Here is a 25,890-nt window from a genome sequence, read left to right as displayed (position 1 = left end):
CTTGGGAATTTTATTTCTTCAAATCTAGGTCTTAATTTCAGATACCTACTCAATTTACAATGTGTACTTTTTAATATTGTTTGTGGAAACACAGGTGCAGTTTATTCAAGTTAAAGACATCAAAGCTATATAAACCAAGAAAGAATATTTTCTTCAAAAATATACCTTCTATTTCAATTTTAGCTCACAAACTGATAAATTTAAAAAATTTTCCCTCAGAAACATAAACACAAAAAATGGAAAAATATAAGGTATTACCACCATGCATTTGTTTTGATTTATGATATATAAATATATCACATCTCCTAAGAGGTTTTCCTATAATTTAAAGAAATATGTGTTCTACAAAAATAACACATATCTTAAAAAGAAAAATAGGGGGTATGGAAAAGCTTTAGTGCTGGAAGGAAATGTAATGTAAAGACCTCTTCATTCAGAGAGCACAGAGCCCAAGAAGCAGAGAATGCTTACCCCAAATCCTACAGCTGACAGGTAACAGATCCAGGACACACCTCTTAGCCTCACACCACTTAGCCTACAGACTCCCAGTCTCCTGTTGCTTCCACTTAACTATTGTGTATTGCAAGTGCTCTTTACAAACTATACTGCTGCTGCCGCTGCTAAGTCGCTTCAGTCGTGTCCGACTCTGTGCGACCCCATAAACGGCAGCCCACCAGGCTCCCCCGTCCCTGGGATTCTCCAGGCAAGAACACTGGAGTGAGCTGCCATTTCCTTCCTCAATGCATGAAAGTGAAAAGTGAAAGTGAAGTCGCTCAGTCGTGTCCAACTCTTCGCGACCCCATGGACTGCAGCCTACCAGGCTCCTCCATCCATGGGATTTTCCAGGCAAGAGTACTGGAGTGGGGTGCCATTGCCTTCTCCGACAAACTATACTAGCTACTGATTAATTTAACCTGTAAAACGAGGGAGCTGAACCAACTTATCTGTATGGTTTCTTCCAGCTCTGAAATCTTATAATTCTATGATACTCAATTCTTTTACTCCTGACACCCACTCTGGAATACACATTAGTAAAATCACTTTGCATGTCATAAAAAAATTTTGAGCAATTATTCATATTCTCAACAAAATCACTCAAAAGATAATCCATTTGTCAAACAAACCTACCAAACCACAGTCACACTTAGCCAGAAAGCATTTGTTTGCTATTTCTGAAATTCCATCTCCACCAGGCAAAAGTGATAAAGGGAAGGGACCTTAAGGAAGGGAAAGGCAAAGGGGAAAGTAAAATCAAAGGAAAATGTTTCCTCTAAATTTGGCATGATATGTCCCTAGTTTGCTATTCGTCACGGTGGCACCAGCACAGAATGCATCCATTTTTGTCTGAACGCAAAGTAACATAAATACAAAGATTGCTGGTAAGAAGAACTCTTCTTTTCAGAAAAACTAACTCCTTAACATCAAGATTTTGTACATTCTATTAGTATCCCCTTTTATGAAACAAAAAGTACTAATAAAGTCGCCTGAAGTCACAAACACCTTTTCAAATAAAGAATAAAAATAACCCAAGACAGTCTGATTATTTGTGAAAGAATCTTTCTTCAAGATTAAGCAAAATTAAAATTTAGAAACTATGTTTCATTTCTTGAAAATTAAAATAGTTTAAAATTGGAATTTTTAAAATGAGTTTAAAGAAGAAGAAAATATTTAGGATCCCATTCTAAATAGTACTCCAACATGGCAGCATTACAAAGGACAAAAGATAGTGCCCAACTGTGGCAATATGTGTTAATTGTATGGTTTTCCAAAGATGTGGGAGAACTGATATCAATTACAGTATAATTACCATTACTTCCAACAGAGTTAACATGTAGTTACTACAAAGTAACATACAATTAACTGGTGTCACATTGCACACCAGACTAAATAAGATACAAATTAAAAATTCCCAAATGTAGCCATAATAGTCTTCTATCTCTTAAAAAAAATAAAGTAACAACTTTTCTCTAATAATGTCACAACATTTTTCAGGAATTGGTGCAAATATTTCAGAGGATGAAACCAAGACATGTAAGTTAGAAAAAATCATTTTTAGCTATACAATGAAAAAGTGCTTAGGGAGAGAGATGTAGTAGAAAAAATTTAATAACCTAAAGCTGTTGTAAATGAAATTAGAATTTTCTTCATTTCTTTCAGTTCTTGAAAATTAGAGAGTTAAGTTTTAAAACCAAGTTCAAGAACTTTCGTAGTTTTTACTGATACCTAATATTTTCCAGTTATTTATCAACACCAGATAGGAGCCTGGTTTAGCTTAATGGTGCTAGAAAAAGACACAGAAATGAGTGAGGCTCGGACTAAGAAGGGATTGTACACAGATTTCTAGTCATTTGCTGTGTGAAGTGGCAAATCATGTCTCATGTCATGTTTCTTATCAGGAGGTGAACTGAAGAGACAAAGAATGCTGCAGTTCAGTCTGAAGAAGTAGAATTCCTCCTTGGAATGTCTCAAGTCAGCAGCAGTAGCACAGGATGCCTCCACATGATGCATTTGAGAGGGGCATGAGTGAGAACACATACATGCCAAATGCTCATCTAGGTTTAATTAGAAGAGAACTGAAAATGGCAGGGTGCAGTGCTATGTAGTTGATGAGAGGACAAAAGGAAAGTAGCTGTACTGAAAATACAGTGTATCTGCTATATCCGTTTCAAACATCTGGGCTTCCAATTATTTATTGAACCCATGTGTAAGAGTTATTTGGGAATACTTCAAGTGGCTATAGAACAGGAACATGCAAACTGCTTTGTAAAATACTTGCAGGAATGAACTCTTGCTAAAGTCTTGAACAAATGGGTGAAAACTGCTATGAGATTGTTATCTTTTATTAAATGTGTGAAAACCATGAAGAGGTTAACATGCTAAGAATAAATGTTGTAAACAGCATGCTATTAATATAACAGATGATATTTTATTAGAAACGTATGTTTTGCAGATTTTTGAAAATTTAGTTAATTTCCTATATCTGACTTTTGGTTTTCATATGCTTAGTTGAGATTAAATGAGGCCTGACACATTTGTGAAAAACTGCACGTCTTGTTTGAAGATTACATAGGCACATGCGTAGACCACAAAGCTTTCAGGGCAGTTTGTCCCCTGTGTAGTCAATATTTTCCCCTTTCCTCTGAAAGTGGAGCTCAGAAATAGACATATTATTCTCGCACCCAGTTCCATGTCTTACTCTATTAAATTCATGACCCTTTTGTTAGGCTCTAAAGGAGAGCAAACTGGTTAGGAAGGATGACAACAGAACAGTGATGGGTACATCATTATGCCATGTTATTTCCTCTAGTTCCCACATCACTGCTGTATTCCTCTGATTATTGCAGCCTCAAGAAATGTGCTGATCACCGTGTGTGTTAGGCGACACTGCCAACCCTGAGAAGCTAATATCCCAGATAGAGTACATTATGCATGTGATGTAAATGAGGTATGTGCTCGCCACATATCTGCCGTTTGTCATCAAAGAGCCAGCAAACAGGGAGGACGGGTGCAGGGGCTTATTATTCCTTTCACTGTGTCCACAAAACAGCAGCAACAACAACAATCAGATGCTCTTCACAGCTGACCTTAATTGGCACAAACAAAATATTTTGGATTTAAAGTATATTTGGAGTAGCACTTTTCATTTGTTGTTATTAGAAAGAAAAAAAAAGGATTATCATCCTCACAGTCAGAAATTAAACACTGAAATATACTAGTGAATGTAAAGAGTGTACCAACTTCATTTCTCAGTAACTCAGAAATCGACCTTTAGCTTTTGTTTCAACAATTAAATGTCAAGATAATAATAGCACTAAAGATGAATTTATGATTTAGTTAATAAATTAGAATTCAGTCTTATCATTCAAATTTAGGATTTAAATAGTAAGGTATTTACTGATTTCCTGGACTAAAAGCAGGAGCTTCAGTGTTATTAAACAGTCTTTCAGCAGAATGCGGGATGGTGCTTAGACCACAGTTAAATTTTTTTTAATGAAATGAAAACGACACCTCCTACGGCTCTCTTACTGAACCATCAATAAACAAGCACACATTTATTCCTAATGCTGGGATGGCTGCTCTTCCTGTTCCTTTCTGCCACCTACTTAGACAAGGACAAACATAGAAAATCAACCAGAGTGAGATACAAGGCAGAAACATTGTTCACTCACTCCCCAAGATTGTCTAATGAGAGTTAACTACAATGGATTTGCAAGCTCAAGGAAAAAACAGTTATTCACAGAACAAATACCTTTCCCTGTGAACAGTACTTTTAGCAGAGTTTTTAAATCTCTGTAGAATTTTTAATGGCATTTTCAGACCAATTAATGATAAGAGGATCATGAGTTTAACAATTACACAATGTAGAAGTTTTAAGGTTTCAGCTCTTATTTAAAACTCCACTGCATGCATTTGACAAAAGGACAACACAAGCTGAGAAAAGACTAAATCTTTTAACCGATTAAGTAAAATATATTCACATTTATGATTAGAATTTTAGTTTTTCATAGCTGAAGTGACCAAAAGAAGAGGAATATGATTTCTGATAGGGCTGGCCAGCCTTCTTGCCTCCATCAGGACTCACATATTAAATTTATAATTTATATAAGGCCTCAAGTTGTGGATTGTGGTCTCTTTTTGGTAATATTACATGAAAAGCCAGACTGTTCTACTTCTCAGACCAAATAAACAAGTCTTAACATAAATATAATCTATTTAGGTACTGTGTGGATTGAAATACTAGTTTTCCCCTAAAGACCAGCTAATACACCGAGCTAATATACTTCAATCACTCATCCTTTGTACTTTTAAGTACTCTGTGCTTCAAGTTGTTTTAAAAGTCTTTGTCCATTGTTTTAAACAATCACATGCTTTTCCTTTTGATAAATCAATTTAACTGCAACTTTCTTCAGTATAGTTTCTACTTGAAGATAAATGAATATTAAATATTCCTTTAGATATCACCTCTAGATAATTTTTATCTCATTAAGTTACCTTTTAAAATTAAGTTTGTAGAAATGACTCTGGAAGACTAGTTAGTACAAAGCGAGGTGAAATTCACTGACTCATGTAGCACTGTAACCTTGCTGTATTGTTCTGGTCAGTAAACTTATCTACATTTAGCTAATTCTTATTTCTCAGCTAAGTTTTCCAGAAAATAAATAAATTAGTCCATAAACTCCAGAGATCTTTGGTACAACAGACCTGATTTACTTCAAATAGACTTCATGTCCTTTCTACACCCTCTCCTTTCCACTACCACCTACAAAAATGATAAACAAAAATTTGTTTTATTTATGGAATAAAAGTGATGACATGCTACTTATTTATGCTCTCAGACTAAGGCGGCTTTGAGTCCAGCGTATTCCAACAAAAGAGGAGGCGGAAGGCACACAGCTTAAAACTCACAGTCAAAGTGGAAACCACTGACTCAGCTACCCTGCTCTTCACAAAAAATATGTTCCATATTCAGTCTTGGTGACCACCAGGATCTTATAAATTGTGAAGTCCAATCTGGATATCTTCTACTGTTTTACACAGCTTGACTTAGGAGATGTGACCAAGTTTTAGGCACAGGTCATGAAATCAGGAAGATCAGGATCCACGCTGGCTTCTAAGGCCTTGAAAGTCAGTAATTATTGTATAAATTTAATTTTCTGGGTCAATTCAAGTCTAAGACTTTATTGCATTGTCATTTTAATAAGTAAAGTCAACATTCGGTGCTAAATAAATTTGTACAGGTTGTGTCTCAGCCCCCCTATACTATGCTACCTTCTTAATGCACGGTCAATTCTTAGTCAGATTCTTAGAGGCCCTATCATTGAAGCTGCATGCTCAGGAACTCTTGTTACACCAGAGTAGTCTAGGGAGATGCAGGTATCACACACCAGAGCTCTGCCATAGAAGGATGCAGAGATAGCAGCTGCCCCTGTCGCTATAAGGGCTCGGAGAAAAATCTTCATCAGTGGTCAGACTGCATGTGTGCTAAGTCACTTCAGCCATGTCTGACTGTGACCCTATGGACTGTAGCCTGCCAGACTCCTCTGTCCAAAGGAGTCTCCAGGCAAGAATGGGTTGCCATGCCCTTGTCCAGGGGCTCTTCCTGAAGCCCCAGTGGTCAGAGACTGCACCTTAACTGCAGTAGACTGCTATAAGATTGGGAGATAAGACATGAAAGAGACAGGGAGGAAGGATGGGAAGGAGAGAAGGGAAATGAGAAAGAAGAGGGCGGGAATCAGGCAGGGGAGAGAGATGGAGAGATGGGATAAGGAGGAGGTTAGGGAAAAGAAAGGAAGGGACAGAAATAGACTCTCATACATATAAGGAGGCAGAGGCAGACAAGTACAGACTGTGGGAAACTGATCAACCTCCAAAATAGAAGACAAGAGAAAGCAGCAATGAGGCAGAGTAACTGGGACAGAAAAACAAGACCTCAAAACTCTGCTAACTATGGTCTAGTAAGAAGCAACTCTCCTGCAAGGTGAATTTCCTCTGTCTGAGCAAGACCAGACACACAAAAGCACAGACAGACACAGATGAAAATAAATTTTTACCAGAAGAGTAACTATTTCTCCCAAAGTTTGGTCTAGAGCCACAAGCAAGCAATCAATGAATAATGACTGAGAATTTCAGGCTCAGTGTTAGGGAGACAATGATGAGTAAGGTATGGGCTCTTCCTTCAAGTTACCAATAAAAGTAACTTCACAGTGTGGTGTGGTGGGAAGGATAGAATTAATAAGGAGAAGAGCTGGTAAGTTCTTCATGATTCTCAGTAGGTTTTATTTTTTGTTTTTTAACCTGCAATGGAGGATGACAATAATCTCTACCTCATAAATGAGAACTTCCATATAAAAGTATTTACCATCTATAAATGCCTATAAATTAATGTTAATTATTTCAAGTTTTATTTTGTATGTACAATCCTATACCACCCTGAGTTTTCTCCCACTGAGAGAAGAATCACTTAGCATTTGCTCCTATAGTATTTTTATGTATGTAGTATATACATAATACTATATACTATACTATTACTATATACTATACTATAAAAGTATATAGTATTTTTATGTAACAAACAGGTTGACTTTCTGCAAGCTTACTTATACAGAGAAATACACTCAATTTACCTCAGTTACCACTACCATCATTAGTATTCATGCCCTATCTTACCTCGTCTCTCATATGCACACACACACACACACACACACACACACACACACACACACACTGTGCTACATTTCTTAGCCAAGCATTCAAGACTTCAAGCATCTGAACCCCACCCACCTCTAACTCAGAACCCGCTTCTCTCCTGAGTTAACTGTCCACCAGCCATTGTTCCCCTCATGAGGAGGCCCATGCTCCACCCAGATTCATTCTAGGAGCCCACTTGCTGGTCACTCTTCTCTGCACACTCTGCCCATCCTGTCTTTTCTTTAGGCATTTTAAGTCTCTCCCGTTCCACAGAACCTCTCTTCCACCTCAGTCATTGATGGGCAGGGCCTCCTTGATTTTCATGAGCTTAATCACCCTTGCAATTCCTTTCACTTATTTGGCACTTGGACCCCACACTGTCAGGGACCCTCTTATGTATCTGTCCTGCCTCTTGAGTCAGATTATATTTTCCTTTCAAGGCAAAAAGGACTAGTAAATATTTCCCTGAATCCCAAGCATCTACCATAAGCTACACACATTGATGGTGAGCATTTCCAGTCTAATGTCTTGTTCTGTCACATGGTTCCAAGCAACAATAACGAAGCCAGGATAATATTTATCTGCATCAACCGTACTTCATATACAGTCTCTTATTTAACCTTCCCTACAATCTTATATGGTACATTCATCACTTTCACCTTCCAAAGGAGTACACAAAGGCACAGAAAAATAACAGGCCCCAGGTGACCCAACTATTATAGATGTGGTTTTGAAGTGAGACGATCACCAATCAGTCTGTGAAGCTGAGTTTTGGACCTGGATATGACTAATTTCAAAGAGCCCTGTTCCTTCTTTGATTACCAGTATTCCGCCTAGACCTGGGGAAATAGTTTTACAATATTCAAATTAATGGTCTGGAATAAGAAATATTAAACTTGTTGCCAACCTCCCTTTTAGGAGTGTCATTAAAATTGGAGAATTCATCATAGAAAGTTTTTGGTAAGCTGACGTGATTTTTAAAGGAGTTCACTAAGATGCTTCTTTAGAGAAAATGCTTGCTTTCTTGTCCCCATTTTACCAATGGAAAAACTGACATTAATTTTAATATTAATATTTTAATATCAATATGGACAAAAAGATCCCACACCTATGGTTCCTCTTTTCATAAAATTTACCTTGATCCTCAACATGGGGAGCAGCCAGTGTTAGAGTGATCTTCTTCCCTGAAACCCACAGGAGACTCTTGGCAGCCCAGAAAGTCCAGGGAACTACAGCCACCGGGCAGTGGCTGTGCAAGACACCCTTTGTGTTATTTCAGAGCAATACTGTTGACCTCATTTACAAAAAGATGTAATGGGCAAATCAGGGTTGCACCAAAAATAAAAGTAAGTACTTCTATCCACAGTGGGAACTGGATCTAAGCTAAAAGTGAACGTCTGCAGAGTACTCCCAACAGTTCATTTTGACCACCAGACTTAGGACAATGCTGAGAGGGAAACAGTGATGGGGAGAACGCATACAGTACATCTATGTGCAGTGTTTTCATACATATTCCCCATACCCAGTTCTACACCTACAAGCTGAGAATGAGAATCATCAAGTATGTCAATACCTAACTCCATAAAGAAAAGAGATAGGACACATATGCAGAGACTTACGCAAGCAGGCAGACATACACTGATATACAGACACCTACACATAATACAGACTCACACACAGATTCAAAGAAAGACTCAGACAGAGACACACAGACATATCTGCAGACACACAAGCTCAGGCAGACACACAGACACAATGAGATACTGACAAACGCACAGGCATACTTAGGGATGCGCACAGTCAAATGGACACACAACAGACAGCTGGCTACTCCCACAAGACAGACTCAAGGACAGAAACACATGTACACACACACGAGTGCACGCACACAGGCAGCAGGCATACCTAACACAGACTTAGAGACACAAAGCTACGCATAGGGATGAGAGACTCACATAGATAGAGAGGCAGACTAATACACAGATTTACACTCACAATGAGAAAGACACACATAACTGTTCACAGGGATGCACACGCATACGGCACACATTCACTCACACACACATTCACTCACATGCACACACACTCACGTACAACCATAGCTAATGTGCAGTCTCTGAACTGTGGTCAGGACTCATCAGAACAGTTGGGCAGAGGTTGGTGTTAGAGAGGAAGGTGAAGTCTGTCCGCTACTGCAGAAGAATGTGAAATTTGAAATCAGCAACTTGGAAGAGTTTCAACTTTGATACTAACTGTGCAAACGCAAGCAAATGATTGGAGCTCTGAACTGCATCCTCATCTGTAGAAGAATGATAAAAATTCTACCTCTAAGGATGAATGTTGGGATTAAGCGTGATAATAAGGTGAAAAAAATGCTGTTCAAATAATTTAAAAGACTGATATTTCGGTGGTGGATTATTATCATCACCTTCCTAAAACTGCAAAGAAAGCTTCTAGGAAGAGAAACAGGAAAAGCCTTATCCAACTCATCCACTGTATCCACTGCTACAAAAGCTTGAGCAGGTCTTAAAAATTTTTTGAGCTCTAAAAACATAAACTTCTACATCAAATATAAGCACAGAAAATTCTATTACCAGTATCAACTTAAACTAGCTAATATGAATGCCTACTGTGTGCCACTCATGCCTGAAAATTAAAATGTTCTATTTAATCAAATACTCTGATTAGTCAAGTTATCATACATAACTTAACGTCATATTTGGCACCTCTATTTGCAAGGATTATAGTGCAACAGTATAAGCAGGACTAAGACTGAATTTAGCACTTTGAGCCTTATAGTGTTTCAGAGCCACCACCACAAACATTTTAGGAGCATGTGAAGCTCAGCCTAGGATCTGGAAAGGACACAGCACTGAGGGCCAGGGACATGAGGTCTGGTCACAGTCTCACTCATGCCTTGCTGTTGGATTTGGGCAAATCACGTAACTTCTTCCCATTGCAGTTTCCTCGTCTATAAAATACAGGGCTGTGCTAAATGATCTCAAAGGGCTCTTTTGGCTCCAATTCAATTTTCTAATAGTGCGATAGACTGAAGAAATGCTGGCTAATTGGGTTTCTGTTGAGAGAATGCTGAATATACTAGTTTTTACCATACTTCTATAAAAAATGAAAACATGTGTAACTTTATATATCTGAGAGGAAAAGATTTATTATCATTGGACCAGATAAAACACAGTCAACTCATTGTCATGATGAGTATTATATAAGAATATAAATAGGTAAAAGGATCTTTCTGGGGTCCCCGGAAATTCAAGAACAGAACAGACATTAGATCCCTAATTCCTAGGACAAAGGTCCCTGAAGATAACCTCCAGGATGCCTGAAGCCAACATCTGTGAAATGGGAAGCCTGAGTCTGGAGAAAGTTCACATGGTTTTAAACAGAGCACCTCCCTCCCAGCTCAGGGAAACGCAGATGGATCCAGTTCCCCAAAGGCAAGCAGATAACAAAATAATACAGTATGTTTTCAAGAAGTAGCTTAGGTCCCTCCAAGAGTCTAAAAATGTGAATCTAGATAGATTTTTTTGTTGTTGTTAGACTTAGGAGACAGCTTGTATTGTCTTGAGGAGCTTTGTGAAAATTTAGGAAAATAGTTTAGAACCTGTTCAGTCTTTCCAAGGCTGTGTTTTAAAATGAATCCACTTTAAATGTTCATGTTTTACTAGGTTTTTAAATATATGATTTGTCATTTAAATGGTCTAAGCCTTACCTTTAAAGACTTCTCGGCAATCAACTGACTTGAAACCCAATATTTTGTTCCACTTGAGAATCATAGTTATATATATTTTTCTTTAATGTGCATTTTTAAAAATAACTGAAACATTTCTGACAACATGTGTTTTGAATTTTCTGCAACTCAGACATTTTAAAATTGTTTAGTACATTGAATGGATCCTAAAGGCTATCTAGGTGGTGCTGATCTACTTTGGAATCTAAGGATTCTTTAGGAATATTTAATGAGTTTTCTGATGTGGGGTGACACACTTCATGCTAAATTTGTAACATTTCCTTCCTCTGAATATTGGTGGTCTTTTTACTAGAAAAGTCCTGCTTCTATGACACTAGGATGAGCTCTGAGCTCAAGAAGACAGAAGAATCTAAGGCAGATTTAAATAAATTTCAAATGGAGATCTACTTATAGGAATGCTCTCAGAAAACATACAAAAAAGAAGTAATGGATCTTTTAAAGGCATGGTCCAGGACACTCAGCTTATAGACTTTTGATTAATTTCTCAACAACCAGTGAAACTATCATTAGTCACATTTGAAGACACTGAGGCTCAGAGAGGCTACAGAGCTAGTAAGCAATAGAATCAGAATCTGAAATCCAGCTCAGTCCAACTCCAAAACACATATTCTTTCTCTTTTTCGCATTTCTCTAAAGGTCTCTCTCATTCTTTCTTTAAGCTACCATGATATTCTTCTAAAAATGTAGCTCAGATTAAATGTGCTGCATCCACAAGCACTTTTAACGGTTCATGATTATCTTTAAAGATAAACCTGAACTAACCATGGCAATGATCTGTTTCAGCCTGCCTTCCGATCATGTCAGACACTGGATGAGGCCTGACACATGGATTATTTTATTGAATCTTCTCAACAACTCCTTGTGCTTAGAAACTATGAATTTCCTCATCTCTTATGTGTAGAAACCAGGGCAGTATAACTGCATATCTTTTGTTCTTATCTACAACCTTAATCTTAAAGATGGGAAAGATAGGAAAGAAGGGAAGATGGTAAGAAGAGACAAGGGGAAGGGGAGGGAGACAGGGAAAGAGGGAGGAAGGGAGGAAATATTTATTAAATACCTAACACATATATAACAGAGAAGGCGATGGCACCCCACTCCAGTACTCTTGCCTGGAAAATCCCATGGACAGAGGAGCCTGGTAGGCTGCAGTCCATGGGGTTGCGAAGAGTCGGACACAACTGAGGGACTTCACTTTCACTTTTCACTTTCATGCTTTGGAGAAGGAAATGGCAACCCACTCCAGTGTTCTTGCCTGGAGAATCCCAGGGACGGGGGAGCCTGGTGGGCTGCTGTCTATAGGGTCGCACAGAGTCGGACATGACTGAAGCGACTTAATAGCAGCAGCAGCAACACATATATAAGGTATTTGCTAGGAGACTGAATATTGTATCATTTATTAATCAAGTCCTAACATTTTTACAGTTGAGAAAAGTGAAATTCTGAGATATAGCAACTTAGTAAGCCAGGATTGAACCCTGGTTACCTTTCTACTACACAAGTCCAACACTGTGCTTTGTAAATAGTAAGTACATAAAACGAAATGGAATTGGAAAAAAGTGTGTCCAAGGGATAAAGAACACAGTGTCAGTCACAACGCTCAAATGAAGGCAAAGAAAGCTAGGTAAAAATGAATGAATCTAAAAGATAAATGACAAGGTCTGTTAAGAAACAGCCTGCAAAATTACTGTAGTTCTCAAACATTCTTGAGTATGTCTCAAGCTTTTATGAGGACCTATTAGAGAATACCCATGTTTCGTCTAAGAAACTGCTGTACTTATATAGTAGAAATACTGGGGATCTTGTAACATATTTTTCTTTTTTGTTTGGTTATCAAGATGTTCACAGTCAAGTCTGTGGTGCATCTCTAACAATTATGTAAATATGCATGACAAGAATTTTTGTGCACTTACCTTATCCCAGCTTTATCTATTTACCTTATTTTACTATACTTAACTTTTCTTTCCCACTATCTCCTCCCTATTTAGTTTTTATCTTGTTTTATTATATGTCTTACTGCAAACCACCCAAAATTGTTTTTGCATTAAGATAAGTTATAAATACAAGCAATAGAATTTTATTAACTTTTTGCTCCTTAATTCAGATAGAATAAAACCAGTAGTCATATCTAACTGTATACAATGTTTGATTAGTGAAGGCTATTCTTAAAGTTAAGGGCAATACACTTAAAACATACACTATACATACATATAGTCCATAATCTAGAATAATATGTATTCAAAGTATTCTCCTGGCAGTCTCAAACACCTTTTTAGAGGGTCCACTAGACCAAAACTAGTTTTATAATAACACTAAGACATTATTTGTCCTTTTCATTCCTACTCTTTCATGACTGTTTAATGGAATTTCTCTGAAATTACACAGCCTTGTGATAAAGCAACAGATTGAATACAGAAGCAGAAATAAGAATGAAGCTGTCTACTATTAAGCCAGACATTAGAGACATTTTCAAAAAGCTAAAACAAAGCCATCTTCCAAGTTTTTATTTTGAAGAATATGCTTCAAAATTTGTTTCAAACTTCCAAAACTTCCAAACAACTCTTTATGCACAGTTAACTGTGATGTGTCAAATTTTAACCCTTTCAGTGGGAGATCCTTTAACTGGACATGACCTTTTGATTTAAAATATTTCTTTTAAACAAAAGTCTTATATTTGTTCCTTTCCCCACTCCAACCCTAAGAAGTATCTTGAACCTTTTAAACCTAGATAAATTCTCACCATCCTTTCCATTTAACCTGTAGAGAAGAAAAGAGCCAAGCAAGTTTGTTGTTGTTTTTTATGAATTGGGTCTTAAACTAGTAGCTAGGCAACCAATCAAGTAGCCCTGACAACAGAAATAAAAGGAACTTAATGATAACATTCAGCCAGGAGTCTATATCCAGCACTGCTTAGCCGTTCAATGTTACTGCTTCAAATGTAAAATCTAACACTAGTAAAAGTTACATTTTTTTTCTAATTTATGGCAATTTTGGTCTGTGCATGCTGTTTTAGAAAAACACTATCACAACTATAAATATAGTTAGTTACTCCTTTCAAAGAAATGTGCAGGAAGCGTATATATCTAAGTAGATTTCTTTGTCTCATGATTTTAGCATTCACTTCATTAAAATTGATGTTTGAAACTCAGATGTATGTCTTGTTTTAGATTTTAACTAAAATTGCCCTGTCAGTCTCACAGAGCTGTGGGGAACAAATGAGAGAGAGAGAGAGAGAGAGAGAGACAGAGAGAGGTAAGGAAGAAACAAAGTGATGCAGAGCTGGTGTTAGGTCCCTAATCTGCAAAACAAGGACAGCATTATCTATATCTCTGAATTTGGAAAGGTTCTAGAGAGATAACATATGTGATAATATTTCTGAAACGGAAACACTACTAAAACGCTTTTTGTCACAATGTTAAAAGTAGTATATAATTTTTTTTAAAACCAACTTTTGCTCTGCTTTGCAAAAGAGGATGTTATAATTAGAATCTGTCCCCTTCCTGTAAAATCTCTAATATGCCCACAACACTTCTAATTCAAGTTATCAATATTTTGGGAATGAGTTGACATTGGAAAAAGCACAACTGAACATGTTAGTCAACTGCTCATAAAAATTACCATCGTGATTAATCAATGCTATACGCTCCTTGAAAACAACAAAACCTCACTAGTCTGTGTGCTATATAAGAAACTCATTCATTCCAAACACACTTTGCTAAATAATTTGCTCACAGTTCCCTTACGCTTATTGTTGTACGGCTACATTGATCATCTGTCTGAACTTATCCTGTCATGCAACAATGACTATCTGAATCAACTGTGTAAATAACAAGGAGCTGTGGCAACTGACAACGTGGAGCAGAAGACATACAGTATGTTTTTCATTTCCAATAAAAGAGGGCAGTATTACATCAGTGTAATGCTGACATACTGTTCTGATGTTTTTGCAAAGTATGGGTACGAAGCAAGAATCTACACTTGTGAATAAGTGAACAATTGTGTTTTTTAACAAAAAGGAACAGGTTTACAATGTACCTTAGTGACTGGACTGTTTTTCTATTTACTTGATTGAAAAAATATCATTTTGGCATGAGAAATGCATATAGTTATCGACAATCAGGTTAAGTATTCTCAAAAATCATGGATTGAAATTTTGGTTTTCTGGAAATTATTAAAGTATATATTAAATTAATAGGAACAAAAGTCCCTAGCACACTGATATTATAAAATTTGAACATTATCATGTTGGCTATGAGCAGATCCTATAGCAAGTAACTAGAGTATTCAAGTTACTTTAATAATGAAAAAGAAAAATGCATATCTTGAGTTTGTAAGAAGGTGCCTGTTAGCTTCTAACTAACCTTCTACTCTATCTTAAGAAATTTTGGCTTCACGGAGCAGTAGGTTAATCCATTCACCTTTGGAGAGTCTCAAAGAGTGAAAATTTAATAAAATTAACAACAGGTTTGACAACCTGTCTGAGGTCTTACAGTGAAAAAGGACCTAATAGTAACAGAGCATCTCTCGTGTCAGATATGTGCTCTATGTATATCTTCCCTCAAAACAAGCCTTCAAGGAAAGGATAATTATCTCTATTTTATAGGTATATTCATTGAGACCCACAGAGGTTAAGTAACTTACTAAAATAACACAGAAAACCACACAGGCTGCTTCCAAGATTAATCCTAGAAACTGACACTCCAAAGCCCATGCTCTTTCCAATACACCGTGCGCTCTCTAATTCTATTACTGCTTCTGGACTAGCCACCTCTTCTGTTTCTTTGTCTATACTAGCATCAATAAATCTTCTGCTTTCTGACTGATATCTTTCCAGAGCCAGAACCAGTGGACATCATTGTGGAGAAGAATGCTTTATTGAAATAGAAGATGAAACATATACAGAAAGCAGGGGGCTCAATGCCTTTCTGCTTCACTGTTTTTGTTATTTTTACCCTGTCTTATTCCACCAAAGGTTTTAGATTGCAAATGTAAAAAGTACTTTGGTAAGCAATAGCTTAAATATCTTATAGAAAATAAGTAATCAAATCTGGTACTTTTCTGAAAATAGAAATATCATTGATGAAGAACTAGGAAAGCTGAGATTTAATTCCTGCTCTGACACAAATTCACTATGTGACCAAGCATAAGTCATGTTCTTTCTTTAGGTCTCAGTCTTCCTGTCTGTGAATTGAAGGTATTGGACCAGATCAAATGTTATATTCCCTTCAGTTCTTTCATTCTATAGTTTTAATCCCACCAATATACTTCAGAGGCAGACAGAGTGTGATAATAGTGTTCATGGTAGCTCATTTTGACATGCAATGAGGTCAAGAATTTTTCTTAAGAGATTCTCAGAAGATGAAGGGAACAGCAGTTCAGGCCACATGTGTATGGATGTGCAATCAGCCTATTTAGGGTAACTCTGATCAACAGGTAATCAATCTACTGGCTCTTGAAGGTATTAAGATAACCAAAATAACCAGATATCTAAGTTACATCATACCTATGTAGGAATGTACTCTAACCAACCACTGAGTCAGCATTCAAACACTAGGGAAGTCAGAAAAGTTACGAAATGCACTTTTTAACACTAAGAAAGCCCACCCTACCTTGCCTCTCTTCTAGCCAGATGTCCTTAGCTTAGCTGGCAACCCACTCCAGTGTTCTTGCCTGGAGAATCCCAGGGATGGGGGAGCTGCCGTCTCTGGGGTCACACAGAGTCAGACATGACTGAAGCGACTTAGCAGCAGCAAGGACATTTAGAAGCAGCCTATCTAAAATCCTGCAGTGTATTGTCATGACTAAAATACTCTCTATCTGAGAAATGTCAAAACAACGAAATTCAGTAAGAAGTTCACCTATAATATGATCAAACTGCCCTGGCACTGTCATAGGTTGTTCTTGCTGCAGAAAGTTAAAACCCAGGGAATAAACTTAGACTTCTGCTGGCAAGACATTCCTGATCCATGCACAGCAGCTATTTTGAAATGATGGAGCATGAAAGCTCCTAAGGTGCCGTCACAGGCTATTGTCCCTAAAATCTATATATTTAACAGACCCTAAATATCCTGTGACACAGTCAACCAGAACAACTCCATTGGTGCCGTTCTGGTTGATCAAGTTAACAGTGTTTCATTTCAAAGTGTCAATATAGGAGTTTACCCAGTAAAGTGAAATATATCATAGGTCAACATGTATTCATATGGACATATATGTAATTCTGTTTGTATTATAAGGGTTTCCCAGATGGCTCAGTGGTAAAGAATCTGCCTGCCAATGCAAGAGACATGCATTCAATCTCTGGGTCAGGAAGATCCCCTGGGGAAGGAAATGGCAACTCATGCCAGTATTTTGCCTGGAAAATTCCATGGACAGAGGAGCCTGGTGGTCTACAGTCCATGGGGTTGCAAAGAGTCAGACAGGACTGAGCAACTAACACTCACTTTCAGGACTTCCCTGGTGGCTCAGCAGTAAAAGAATCTGCCTCAATGCAGGAGACTGAGGTTCAATCTCTGGTTGGAAAGATGCCCTGGAGAAGGAAATGGCAACCCATTCCACTATTCTTTCCTGGGAAATCCCATAGACAGAGGACCCTGGTGGGCTACAGTCCATGTGGTCACAAAAGAGTCAGACATGACTTAGCGACTAAACAACAAAAACAACAAACCCCTGTGTCTGTGAAGTAAATGTTCCCCTCAGTTATGAAATACACAAAACATGTTCTATATACATCTAATGTTAGTAAACATCACAAAAACAACTCTGCGAAGGAAACTGTGATATACTGCCCAGATTCCCCTTCAGGACTGATTTGTTTCCTCACCTGTAGGGAATGTTTTGCTCACCCTCAGCTGTTGGCCCTCTTCAGCATCGCCTCAGCTAGAGTCACACCTCACCCAAGATTAAGTCCCTTTCCCAGGGCAGCCCTCATCTAATGACTGGTTCACACAAAGGTATGAAAGCTCACTCCTTCCATCCAACTTGAGACAATTCTGAATGGACACGGCAGCCTCAAAGCTTCATATGAGGTTGACTAAGGCCTTGGATGAGACTGCATCACAGTCCGATTCTGCTTTCATCCTTTCCCTTCCACAGGTGGCAATCAGAAAGAGGACCCCCTACCCCCATAAACCTGCTTGCTAATCTCTGTCTCAGGCTTCCCCGGTGGCTCATCAGTAAGGAATCCACCTGTGATGCAGAAGACGCAGGAGACCCGGGTTCAATCCCTGGGTGGGGAAGATCCCCTGGAGGAGGGCCTGGCAACCCACTCCAGTATTCTTGCCTGGAGAGTCCCCAGGGACAGAGAAGCCTGGCAGGTTCCAGCTATAGGGCTGCAAAGAGTCAGACACAACTGAAGTGACTGAGCATGTATCAGCACACACTCTTCATCTCACAGTCTGCTTCTCAGGGAACTCAAATCTGTGACACACTCATTTTTAAACAATGTCCAGATACGAGTGTGATACTACTGCTACTGCTGTTAAGTCATTTCAGTCAAGTCCGACTCTGTGCGACCCCATAGACGGCAGCCCACCAGGCTCCCCTGTCCCTGGGATTCTCCAGGCAAGAACACTGAAGTGGGTTGCCATTTCCTTGTCCAATGCATGAAAGTGAAAAGTGAAAGTGAAGTTGCTCAGTCATGTCCGACTCTTTGCGACCCCATGGACGGCAGCCTACCAGGCTCCTCTGTCCATGGGATTTTCCAGGCAAGAGTACTCGAGTGGGGTGCCATTGCCTTCTCCGTGAGTGTGATGAGGCATGCTTTATAAATTACAAGGTGTTGTGACAGAAATACTGAACAATTCTCTGAAACTGTACTATGGTTTACAAGAATAAAGTCATAAATCTAATTTATGAATCTTTACACTTAAGGAAATCGAGATAATTCCAAAGATGATGATTTTGAAGAGAGTTAAACTGATTTTGTCACAATCTATTTTACTAATCTTATTGTACATTATATATTTATCTTATTTGATCTCAGAAGAAAATATGATTCTCAGAAGAAAAAGTAGTGTTGTGTGAAACCTCATAAAATTAAGTTGGATATTTTGATTATAAGAGAGCCAAATCTACCATCACAGGAGTCCTTTAATATCATTCTTAATTAACTCTTCTGCAGGTAATGAACCTAACAAGAATAGATACTGGGTCTAGAAACTAGTCAAAGCCTGTGCTTAGTTGCTCAGTCGTGTCCAGCTCTTTGAGACCCCATGGACTGTAGCCTACCAGGCTCCTCTGTCGATGGGGATTCTCCAGGCAAGAATGCTGGAGTGGGTTGCCATACCCTCCTCCAGGGGATCTTCCCAACCCAGGGATTGAACCCAGGTCTCCTGCATTGTAGGCAGATTCTTTACCGTCTGAGCCACCAGGGAAGCCAGACAAAGCCTACAACAAATATACATTCAAAACAGTGACATTATTTGCGAGAGAGAGAATGTAAAGGAGAACCTGTGAACACAACAGCCTTGAATATAATGGACTTTTCCAGCAACCCGAATTCAACCACTATAAGGTCATCTACTGAGACAACAACTCTCTTCAACTGAGAAACCAGGGTTTTCTGATTCTGTAGAAGCCATTTTGCCACTTATGTCCAGGAGCTCAATTACATTGTGTGACATATTTTAGGACAAGTTGAGATTTATTAATTTTCAATCTTAACCTAATCTCTTGTCTCTCACTGGTGGCTTCCAACACAAAATAAGGTGTTATTATTTCAGAGGCTCAGACTTCTTTCCTCTATATGAATTAAGAAAAGTCAGTGAGAAATACTTAAAATTAACCCAGAGTATTTGAAGTTAGTAGAGTCTTAAGCTTGAACTTGAATCGATGATATAAATTCAACAATATAGGGTCACTGTGTCAGACAAAGAGAGTCACTGCTGGAAGGAAGGGATGTCCAGTGCCAATTTACTATTTAGGTTTAGTGCAAACATTTCAGGATGTTGCTATTCTAAGCCTACTTAATGTGACAGAGGGGCTTCACTGAAAGGCAGAGTTGCTGTAACAATACTGAATTTATTTCTTATTTCCCCCACAACCTAAATGATGTACACACATCTGTTTTAAATATTCTCTATGTTAATATTCCAAACAAAAATTCTAGTTTTTCATCAGAAATATTTTTCAAAGAAATATATTATTCATAACATTAATCAAAAGCAAATGATTCTCTATAATTTAAAAACAAATGTGATTATTGAAGGGGCTTCCCATGTGGCTCAGTAGCAAAAGAACCCACCTGCCAATGCAGGAGGCACAGGAGACACAGGTTCAATACCTGGGGCAGGAAGATCCCCTGGAGGGGGAAATGGTAACCCACTCCAGTATTTTTGCAGGGATAATCAATCCCACAGACAGAGGAAGGCTACAGTCCATGGGGTCACAAAGAGTGGGACATGACTGAGCTTGACTAAGCACACACATGTGATTATTTAAATAACTTGTTTTTTTGTGGAATAAAATTTCTGAAATGTATTAATTCTAAATATATTTATTTAGCCCAGTGGTATTTCAACTAGGGGTAATTTTGTCCTCCCTACCCCAATAGGGGCCATTTAGCAATGTCTAGAGACATTTCTGGTCATCACAAAAGGAGGGGTGCTGCTGGCACCTAATGAGTAGAGGCCAGATTAGCCACCCATGACAAAGAATTCTCCAGCCAAAAATGTCAATAATGCTGAGGCATCAGCATTATTATGACATTATGAAATTATGACATTATGAAACCACGATCTAACTTAATAAATCTGAAGTTTCCATAGCTTTGTGTATCAACTCAGTTAGAAAGGAGTTTAACTATGTAAGTTGGTCAATATGCCATCATCTGAAACATTTAACTCTGCTTTCTTCTGCTGACCCTTCCATCATTGTTATGAGGAACTCATATCTGTGGCAAAATAGCTCATTTGTTCTATATATTCAAAGATCACCCATAATGTAGCCTAAAAGGTATGGGAAACATAAGAAAGTACCCACTCTGTACCTGAGGCTTTGCTAGGTATATTCATATATATTTTATTCTATTGTAACCCAGATTACTACCCTCACATTACAGATGAAGAACTTTAGATCCAGAGAAGTTATTCAACTTACCAAATATCACATAGCTGGCAAGTGACAACTCAGGGCCTACCACTCCAAGTGAGAATATATACCTTTAAACTCATTAATACTTCCCACATATGCAAAGAAAACTTGTGAATCACCAACGGTAGTTAATGCGGTGAGAAGGGTAATTAGCTATTGACCATACAACTGTATTATTAGACATTTTAGTAACCATATATCACTTTCATTTGAAAACCAATACAGTTTAAAAGACTTAGATAAATCACCGACATCCTTCTCATACTAATTTTAGGATTCACCCTTGACAAAATTGTAAAGTAGGAGATGTTCTCTGCTGCATGTATCCATTCTCTTGCTTTTACCCCAATTTCTACTCAGTAGCCCTGTGTCTCCTGAGAAACATGTATGCAGGTCAAGAAGCAACAGTTAGAACCAGACATGTAATAACGGACTGGTTCAAAATTGGGAAAGGAGTATGACAAGGCTCCATATTGTCACACTGTTTATTTAACTTATATACAGAGTACATCATGTAAAATGCCAGGCTGGATGAATCACAAGCTGGAATCAAGATTGCTGGGAGAAATATCAATAGCCTCAGATAGGCAGATGATACCACTCTACTGCCAGAAAGTGAAGAGGAACTAAAGAGCCTCTTGATGAGGGTGAAAGAGAGTGAAAAAGCTGACTTAAAACAACATTCAGAAAGCTAAGATCATGGCATCTAGTCCCATCACTTCATGATAAATAAACGGGGAAAAAGTGGAAGCAGTGACAGATCTTATTTTCTTGGGCTCCAAAATTACTGTAGATGGTGACTGCAGCCATGAAATTAAAAGATGCTTGCTCCTTGGAAGAAAAGCTATGACAAACCTAGACAGTGTATTAAAGAGCAGAGGCAACACTCTGCTGACAAAGGTCCATATAGTCAAAGCTATGATTTTTCCAATAGTCATGTACAGATGTGACAGTTAGACCATGAAGAAGGCTAAGCACTGAAGAATTGATGCCTTCAAACTGTGGTGCTGGAGAAGACTCTTGAGAGTCCCCTGGACAGCAAGGAGTTCAAACCAGTCAATCCTAAAAGAGGGTTTCCCTTGTAGCTCAGTTGGTAAAGACTCTGCCTGCAATGCAGGAGACCTGAGTTCAATTCCTGGGTTGGGAAGATCCCCTAGAGAAGGAAATGGCAATCCACTCCAGTATTCTTGCCTAGAGAATCCCATAGACAGAGGAGCCTAGCAGGCCATAGTCCATGGGGTCACAAGAGTCAGACATGACTTAGCAACTAAGCTATGACAAATCCTAAAGGAAATCAACCCTAAATTTTCATTGAAAGAACTGATGATAAAGCTGAAGCTCCAGTACTTTGGCCACCTGACGTAAAGGGCTGACTCAGCGGAAAAGACCCTGGTGCTGGGAAAGGTTGAGGGCAGGAGGAGAAGGGGGAGACAGAGGATGAGATTGTTGGATGGCATCATTAACACAACAGATATAATATAATGGATATGAATATAACCAGACATAAAATATAGAGCAAACATGGAGTTTGAGCAACATGGAGGTGGTGCAAACTCCAAAAAAAGTATGCTCAAACTCCAGGAGATAGTGAAGGAGAGGGAAGGCTGGCATGCTGCAGTCCATGGGTTCGCAAAGAGTTGGACACAACTTAGTGACAGAACAACAATCCCTATGCATAGCAGGTCCCAAGTGTATAAAAGCTTATGGCTTATCCAGCACCAAAAGGCCCACCATTCCCCCAGATAGTTTCTCTTCTACTTTATGTGACTGCTAAGTCACTTCAGTCGTGTCCGACTCTGTGTGACCCCATAGACGGCAGCCCACCAGGCTCCCCCGTCCCTGGGATTCTCCAGGCAAGAACACTGGAGTGGGTTGCCATTTCCTTCCCCAATGCATGTAAGTGAAAATTGAAAGTGAAGTCGCTCAGTCGTGTCCGACTCTTCGCGACCCCATGGACTGCAGCCTACCAGGCTCCTCCGCCCATGGAATTTTCCAGGCAAGAGTACTGGAGTGGGTGCCATTGCCTTCTCCGACTTTATGTGAACTTCTTGCTAAAAGGATCAATCAAAGTAGGGGAGGGGGAGTTAATTCATTATTAATTTAATGTATTAAATTAATATATTTATGTAATCTATTTTTCTATCTGTAGGAAACTGGGTCTTTGCAGATATAATCAAGTTAAAGTCACACTGGATTAGGGTGGACCCTAAATTCAATAAGTGATGTTCTTCTTAAGAAGAGGAAGATTCGGAGACATGGGGACATACACAGAGGGAAGACAGCCATGTGAAGAGGGAGGCAGGAATTCTCATCAGATTCAGAGTGAAATACACATAGTCCTTCCAAGGCCTACAGGTCTACCACACTCTGCCCCAGGCAGAGACTTCTCTTTAGGTCTCACTGCTCTGCCTTTCCTCCAGTTGCTCTTGCTAAATTGGCCTCCTTGTTGCTGGTCCTACACTCTAAGGGCCTCTAAGCCTATTGTTCCCACTGCCTGGATGCTCTTCCTGTGGCCTGCACAGGGCTTCCTTCACTCTCTCTATTACACGACACCTCCTCAGAGTCCTTACCAGCCTACCTAAAGGAACAATCCTGTGACTCTGTATTTCCTTAACTTGCTTCTATTTCCCTCATGGCAATGATTCACCTCCTCCTGTTACCAACATTATTCATTATGTATTTGTTTATTTTCTTCTTCATCTGTGTTCCCCTATCAGAATGTAAGCTCTATGAGAACAGAGATTTTTGTCTCATTTGTTCACTGTTGTATCTCCAGTGCCTAGAACAGTGTCTATTACACACTAAGCACTTGATAAATAATCTGATGAATCAAAAAAATAAATGAATGCATTTTATAAGTTTCTCTGTTTTCTGTTTTGCTCAGGCTGACAGAAAACTTAGTAATAAATTCAATGATGAGTCATAATAATATATTAGCCTTCATTGAGTATATATGCTTTTATAAAATATTCTGGTAGTCTGTAACCTCATATACCCCCTTTATTATAAGATATTTCTAAACCTTTTGGAATAGGACAGAAAAACACCAATGGCAGGAGTTTGGGTGTTTCGTTGGGTACCTGAGAGGCAACCCACACTAAGAGGGAAAAGGTATATTTGTTAATCAGCAGCAATGCTTAAACATAATGCAAGACAGTCCTCAAGCTAGAAGCCTGAATCTTTGGCTGCAGGTTGATGCTTTGGAGCCTGGAAAGAGCCAGATAAAAATGAGTCAATGGGTCTAGCAGAGCCAGTGAAGGAGGGAAGCAAGTTTTACCTTTTCATTCCTACAGTTGTTCAGCCCCATATTATTCAGGGTGGACAGTTTCCCATCAACACCATGTGGCTGTTGCTGTTGCTGCTCCCGCTGGATCTGTTCTCGCATCTTCCGAGCTTCCTGAATAGCTTTCATCACTGTATCCTGATCCCCAAACAGGGCAGGAGAGTTGAGACTGGACAGGATATCTGCATACACAGGATGTATTATTAGAGGGTCGTAAGGTTAGGCACTTAAAAAATACTGCTACTGTCCACTCCCCTGTAGAACACCACATTCTCTGAGCAAGGAAGGGGCTCGTTCGCTGTTAAGAAAAATGCAATAGACCACAGAAATTCAGGGTAACTGAGTTGTGCTGGGTTTTTTGTTTTTAGTTCTTGGAGGATGCCCTAGCATTTCAGTTTATCTGGGCTCTGTTAACCCGCTTCCTCACAAGTGAAGGTTCCTAGATTCCTATATATGTACACACACACACACACCCCTTTTCTGGTTATATTTAACAATTAGTGGGAGAGTAGTTGGGATGAAAGTGGTAGGAAGGAGCACAGAGACATCTGTGCAGGCTGTCTATTATATTTAGTGTGCTAATGCAGGAAAGCTGTTTCTGACCCAGCCAAAAAAAAAATCTGTGAGGCTATACACATCCTGTAGCGATATCTGTATCTGTGTGTTCACACGTCCACTGCAGGAGAGAGGGGGTGGGAAGGAATACACCACACTCTCTGTTCCCCAGTCACTGGCTGGTTAATGAAGCATTCCACTCATGCTGCCTCAGTTACTTACCAAGAGAATGACAACCCATTTCCTACCCACAACCTGAACACCCACTGCTCTCAGTTCCCTGTCTTCTTGACAGTGAGGCTGAATGTGTGGGAATGGAATTTATATAAGGATAAAGCTTAAAATAAAGTGAAAATATTTACTTTCATTATATTCCATGCAGCACAGAAGGACAAAATTTAAAATTAAACGAAATTTCCTCTATATCTTGCATTTTATTGTAGGTTAAAATTGATACTTTAGCTTTTCCAATTTTAGACAAAAAGAAGGCAACTGACTGACAGATTTCAGCTGCTGTGGTAAAGTTTAATGTGATGAGGTTGTGTGTTTCCTGGTATGAGCATTTCATAGCACACGTGTGTGTGTGTGTGTGTGTATGTGTGTGTGTATCTGTGTATGTGCACACACCTCACAGAGACAGATGGGACGGAGGAAACCAGACCACGATCAAGCTCACGTCTATGCGTGTGCAGTACATGTGCTTATCACTCGAGTTTAGAAAATATTCCCAACGCTATCTATGGAAAAGTTTTAGAAAGTTAAACAGCCACTTTTTAGCCGATGGAAACCCTGTATCTTTAGTTCTGAAGCTTTTCTGATTAAAAAAGAAAATCCATCCAGTATTGTGTGAACAAGGGTGTTATTACTTCAGCTCATTTCTAGTTCACGATCTAAGGAATACACTCTGCTAAGATGTAAACTCCAAAAGAACAAGGGCCTGTGATACAGTCATTTTTGTCCCTCACTATGTTAAGTACAGAAAACAAATGCTTTCCAAATAAAA

At 38.8% G+C, this 25,890-nt stretch overlaps 1 protein-coding gene across 35 annotated transcripts in view; it reads right to left on the bottom strand.

Annotated features, from left to right (window-relative positions):
* Positions 1–25,890, bottom strand: part of SOX6 (SRY-box transcription factor 6) — a 720,388-nt gene that overhangs the window by 62,843 nt on the left and 631,655 nt on the right. For all 35 annotated transcript variants that reach the window (XM_070803611.1, XM_070803609.1, XM_019974613.2 and 32 more), the window contains one exon: positions 24,327–24,514. In XM_070803611.1, the coding sequence (XP_070659712.1) occupies positions 24,327–24,514 (188 nt within the window). The remainder of the gene's footprint in view (positions 1–24,326; positions 24,515–25,890) is intronic.

Source organism: Bos indicus, chromosome 15 (genome assembly GCF_029378745.1).
Source record: "Bos indicus isolate NIAB-ARS_2022 breed Sahiwal x Tharparkar chromosome 15, NIAB-ARS_B.indTharparkar_mat_pri_1.0, whole genome shotgun sequence".
Lineage (NCBI taxonomy): Eukaryota > Metazoa > Chordata > Mammalia > Artiodactyla > Bovidae > Bos > Bos indicus.
This window is presented reverse-complemented; position numbering and strand designations above follow the sequence as displayed.